General features: G+C 36.7%; 1 protein-coding gene and 1 pseudogene across 2 annotated transcripts in view; both read left to right on the top strand.

The window, feature by feature from the left end:
- The window catches only part of PSEN1 (presenilin 1), a 58,615-nt gene that overhangs the window by 2,063 nt on the left and 50,695 nt on the right, over positions 1-5,857 (top strand). Inside the window, exons 2-3 of one of the 2 annotated variants that reach the window (XM_011370910.2) lie at positions 5,497-5,578; positions 5,671-5,810. In XM_011370910.2, coding sequence (XP_011369212.1) covers positions 5,724-5,810 — 87 coding nt within the window. In that variant the 5' untranslated portion in view covers positions 5,497-5,578; positions 5,671-5,723. The remainder of the gene's footprint in view (positions 1-5,496; positions 5,579-5,670; positions 5,811-5,857) is intronic. The other variant, XM_023537056.1, reaches the window with a different exon arrangement.
- LOC111746133 lies at positions 3,934-4,051 on the top strand (annotated as a pseudogene).

Raw genomic sequence — 5,857 nt, 5'->3', positions numbered from 1 at the left:
CATACTCTTAGGAACACTTATAATGAGGGGATGGAAGAAGAGCCAGGAACCAGCTGAGGAGAATGAGTGGCAGGAGGAAAACTTCATAGTGCATTGTTACAAAAGCTGAGGAAGGGAGGGAAGCTTCAGGAAGGAAAAGGTTGTCAGGGATTTTCAATATCAGGCCTGGTGTAGCAGAAAGAACTGAAGATTTAGAGCACTACTGTCCAATAGAAACATGATGATGTGACGTACAAATGTTAATTTTAAACTTTCTAGTAAACAGATTTTTAAAGGTAGAAGGAAAAATTTGAATACCATTTAATGTAACCCAGTACATCTAAAATTTTTTTATTTCAACATTGTAATTAATATAAAAATGTTCTTATCTGTCTTCCCCTCTAAGTAGTAAGCTCTTTAAGTAAAAAAGCATTATTTGATTTAACAGCATCCTTATCACAGCTGGTTACAGTCTGGTTATGTAGAAGAAACCCAATAAGGGTTTGTTGATGAAAGGGCATAATGTTTGGTTTTCACAATGCCTAGTACAGTTCCTTAAGTTGATCTAAAGCAAAAGAGAATGCAAGCATTGCTGAGTATAACCAATGAATTACAAAGTAGTTAGATTTGAGTATTAACTTTTTCATTAAAGATTAGGTGTATTCTTCCCATTTCCACAGTGAATTTGAGACAGTGACTCAGGGTAATCATACCTTGTATGTAGAGTTATTGAAGTGAAATATTTGGAGGGGACATTCTTTATAATTTTACACATATTGATAATATAGTCCCATAGTTATTATTCTGAAATCTAAAAGCCTTGAAAAAACTGAAAGGCTTTTCATAATTCATTTGACAGCAAAAATCTAACCTGAACCTACTTATGTAATTTAAAACTACTTAATATGTTTCATTATATATTTATTAATTTGTTTGATTTTGTGATTCTAAGACCCTGAGGGGACATTATAAAACATATGGTGTTTGCATCATATTACCTTTATAAAAGCCAAAAAAAAAATGTGAATTCTAAACACTTTTAGTAAGTTCTAAGGGTCTCAGATAAAATATTTTGGATTTGTTCATTTTCATTGCATCTTCTGAGCCCACATAACCATTATTATTTAAAAACAACTACGCAAGCTCTATATATAACAGACTTCCCCAAAATTCAGTGTCTTAGAGCATGTGTCCTCACCCGAGGCTCTGCTTCAACGTGTAGGTCTGTGGATCAGCTAGGACAGTTTTGCTTCACGTGTCTTATTCTGGGGCCTTGGCGGAAGGGGCAGTGGCTACCCACAGTAAGCTCTTTTTAAGGCAACAGCAGAAGTACAAGAAGGCAAGGCCAACGGCATAAGCACAATTCAAGTGTCTGCTTGTGCCACAAATGCAAGATCCCATTGACCAAAGCAAGTCAGATGATGTGCCCAAAAGCCTGGGGTGGGTAGTAGACTGCACCCATCTTGAGGCCAAAATAAGTCACAGAGCCAAGCCAACATCACTGCAGCATAGAGCCAAACCAACATCACTGCAGAGGGGAAGTATATTCCTCCCTTGGAGTACTGGGGGAAGGAGTGAATATCTGCTGAATAATAATCTAATCTATCACAGATGGTTCACAGAAGTGGAGTGGGATAGAAGAAGGGAAAAATATCACCAAATATGCTATCACTCACTATCTTTGCTCTTTTTAGTGTCTACCACTTTCACAGAGCCTCTTGTAGGGCTGGGGAAATGATTTTGCTCCTAGTCTAAAATTCAGAGGAGTCTTTCTAGGATGTACTCCTGAAATTTTAAGTTAGTTTCAAATTATTTTTTATTAATTTTGGGCATTGAATACATTTATTGTTGGATATGATCTTTTAAAACCTCAAATAGAGGCTCTCCAAGCCCATCCATATAATTAGAGCTCAGGCTTATTGTCCAGGAAAACACTGTCAAAGTAACATTGAAGCTGATTAAATACTTTTGTGGAAAATATAACAAATCACAAGCTCATTTTGGCACTTGAAAACTTCTTAGCATTACAATACAAAGATACTTTTGAAAATAACTTTTTGGTAGTTTTCTAAGTGAAGGAGAAACTAGTCAAGTGGCTAGAGTCATTAAAACAAGGCATAAGCCGTTTGTGCTAGAGAAGATCATGATTAAAAAAAAAATCTCCATGAACATGTTTGCTTCTGTGGAGTACAGATTTTGTTTATATTTATCTCCGAAGGTGAAGGAAGAAAATGGTATCTATAATTAAGTGAACATGTTACAAGAGTTTGAGGGTTAGATGTTGCCTTGGGATATAGTGAGAAAGATGTACTTTTTTGTTGGTGTTTCCCTTAAATGGGATTTTTAATAAACTTATTTTGCAATTCTAAACATTGCTCCAGTTATACTTTTTGATGTGCTGATTGATAGAAGGTTTTCTGGTTAGGTGGATTTTTCTGTTCAGCACATCTAGTCCTAGAGGTTATTTGTATTCTCTTGGGGCTTTTTTAGCTCTGTGTATAATAGAAATTTTAGTTGTCCATCAAAGAACAATTTCTTTTGCCTTTTATGTGATTGAGCAAGTGTCTTGAGAAAAAGGAATTGGATGGCAGTGAATTCAGGTATGCTCAGTCAGTCTCAGAAAATCTTTAACAGGTAGCCAGAGAGAGGAAACACTAAAATCTACTTCTGTCCCTATTCCCACTCCTTCTGCAATCTAGGTCACATGAAAAATTCTTACTCCTCAACAACTGTCTTGTTCTCAAGATACTGGTCAGAATGTTATAAAGCCTGCTAGTGTCTTTTGCCACATCGCCTGAACAGTGGGGTCATTGGCCTTCTCCATGGAGTCATCAATTGTTTTCAGCTGTTACTGGACCAGAATCAAATCTGGCTTTGCCTGTTCCCTTCTTGGTACCAACAATGTTTGTTTGTTCACCAGGCCTGACTGAAGACCTAGCTTAACCCTGTTGCCTGCCTCTGCTTCCTCATGTAAAGAGCAGCTCTTCCAGGAATGGTGCCCTCCCTATAACATTGTGATCTTCAAAGCATCCGTGGAGGCCTGAGCTTTCTCTGGGTGAACCGGAAATGATCTGGGCTGGGCATCAGAAGACCTAGGTTCTAGAACTGGTGTTACTTACCCCATAATCGTGTACTGGCAGATTCTTTTACTTTTCCTGATCCTTAGTTTTCACACATAAATATGGATGGATATGCCTTTGAAAATAGTATTGAGATATGCTAAAGTGACTACTATATTATTAATGATCCTTGTAAGATTTGTCTGTCTGAGAAAGCTTCGGTATGATAATCAGTTTCTGTGGTTTCTTATAATAACTGAACAGATCCTATAAGCATAAGGCTAATAATGGAAACTACTAAAAATCAAAATGTCCAGATTCTCATAGTTTATCTTTAAAAAATAAATAAATACTAGGACTGTGTATTAGGAATGTTTTTGGCACTTAAGTTTTTAATTTATAGTTGAACCAGTTATTGAAGCTTAAGATCTCATTTACTTCTAAACAGTAGTTTTACTAGTAATGAAAATCAGCTCACAATGTTTTAATGTTCATTATTGTAAACTCGTAAAGGGCAGGGATGGAGTTTTACACAGAGGCAACATAGTGTAATATGTGAGCCTTTGCTTTGCTCCTTTGTTTACTCTTGGGCAAGTTAGTGAACTTCATGTGCCACATTATTTTCTTCGGTAGAATGAGTAAAGTGAGCATAATTAAAACTTCTCAGTGACTGTCTCTGAGTTTCGATATAAGTAGACAGCCAGTGAACTCCTATTTAGTAAATGGACAATCACTTTTCTTCTCATTTTTACCTGAAATCTAGAAGCATAGGTCACAACATTTACTTTGAATATTTAGAAAATATAACTGTTCTATTGGAATCCACCTCTCTTTTAGGTAAGCTAGCATACATATTGCCAAAGTCTTAATTTTATCTATTTTGAAAGACAGAACCATCTACGGCCATGCTACCCTGAACAAGCCCAATCCCTTCTGATCTTGGAAGTTAACCGGGTTGGGCCTGTTTAGTACTTGGATGGGAGACCACCTAGGAAGACCAGGTGCTATAGGTGTAAAAAATAAAAAAATAAAAATAAGGAATTGTGAGATGACAAGGTCCTTGCAATCTGTGAGGTCAACCAAGGGGTGCCTCACCTTAAAAAAAAAAAAAAAAGACCATGTATGAGTAACCCTAAATATAGGTTTACTCCCACAAAATCTATTTAAATGTTTTAGTTGAAGTATATGGAAATGTACACACATCGTAGGTGTGTATATAGCTCAGTGCTTTTTCAGACTGAAACCTGTGTGTAACTAGCACTCAGATCAAGAAGCAAAACAATCCCCTCAAAAGCTTCCCATGTACCCCCTTCCAATGAATTGTCCCCACAAAAGTATTGCCTCTGTTTCTATTTTTAATTCACTTTATTTTTTAAACAAATTTACACTAATTATATTTTCTTTAGTTAATTTGCAATGTTTTGATCCCACGCCAGCTGATTGTAGGCTGATGGGGAATAAGGGTGGGGAGGAGAAAGATAGGCATGGTATATAAAAGCATGTAAGGTAGAATGGAAAGCATACCTTGGTTAAAATTTTGTCTTGATTCGAATGAGCCAAATATAGGTAATTAAGGGTTGATTTGAACTCGATACCTTTACTAGAGGAAAAAGTTGCTTAATGTGTTTTTTATGAAAAATCATTAGCATAAAAAAGCGAATTTGGAGGGTAGAGGATCATGAAAATGAAGCACTGACAAAATACTTTTATGTAAATATGTACATGGTAATATTTTAGATACTATATATGAATTAGAATTTGTTTAGGTTGGGAAACAGACTTCTTTTATACTTCTGAAGACTAACTGTGAAAAGGAAAGTTGAAGTCCTAAAGAAAGAACTGGCTGATGGAGATTAAGGAAGGACAGGCAAATGAGGAAGTGGCCCCCAGGAGGGTGAACTCCGGGAGAGAGTGATGTATGTATGTAAGGCTGTGCCAGGATGCGAAGGAGAGTCCTGAGGCTGGGAGTCAGGAGTCTGTGACCTTTTTGCTGGTCTGACCAATTATGTGATTTTTAAGCAAGCCGCTGAACTTGAATCTCCTTCTGCTTTTGTGAAATACATATGTTGCCTCTTTACCCCCTGTCTTGGGGCATTGTGGTAAGGATTAAATGAGATGATAGAATTTTGTAAAATTAAAAGCATTGGATAAATAGTTTTATGGAGATGTAAAAATTAGATTGGATTGGTCAGCATAGAAAAAGGGTGTTGGCGAGAACATTCTTTAAGATTATTCTCTAAATCTGAAATCATGAAGTGTCTTTGTGATGGAAAATATTTGGTTTCTCGAGTAGGTTTACTCATTATGAAGAGGTATCTTGAGCTGATAAAAGTTTGTCAGTTGAAGGTCATGGCAAATTAATAAATTTGTGGTTTATAAACTGGTCTTATTTGATTGATGTGAATGGATTTACTAGGAGTTGACCATCTCTGAGTGATCTGGTAAAATCTTATTTCAGACCTAATCCGGGAGCCTTCAAGTGACAGCAGCCTGCGAGGTCCTTAGAAAGCTTGGCCTGGACGAGGACACATGAAAGAAAGGTTTGTTTTTGCTGAAAGTATTTTATGAAAGTGTTTAAGAATAAAAGTTTAATTGTAATGCACAAATAATTGCTTTCTTTTTCTCTTTTCAGAACTCTAAGAGGCTTTGTTTTCTGTGAAAAGATATTTCTGTATAGTTGCTCCAATGACAGAGTTACCTGCACCCTTGTCCTACTTCCAGAATGCACAGATGTCCGAGGACAACCACCTGAGTAATACTGCACATAGCCAGGTACAGTGTCAGCCTCTGCAACTGCCTTTGCCAAACTGGATTCAGTG

Source organism: Pteropus vampyrus, unplaced genomic scaffold (genome assembly GCF_000151845.1).
Source record: "Pteropus vampyrus isolate Shadow unplaced genomic scaffold, Pvam_2.0 Scaffold177, whole genome shotgun sequence".
Taxonomy (NCBI): domain Eukaryota; kingdom Metazoa; phylum Chordata; class Mammalia; order Chiroptera; family Pteropodidae; genus Pteropus; species Pteropus vampyrus.
The sequence above is the reverse complement of the archived record's forward strand: the minus strand, read 5'-3'. Positions and strand labels throughout refer to the sequence as shown.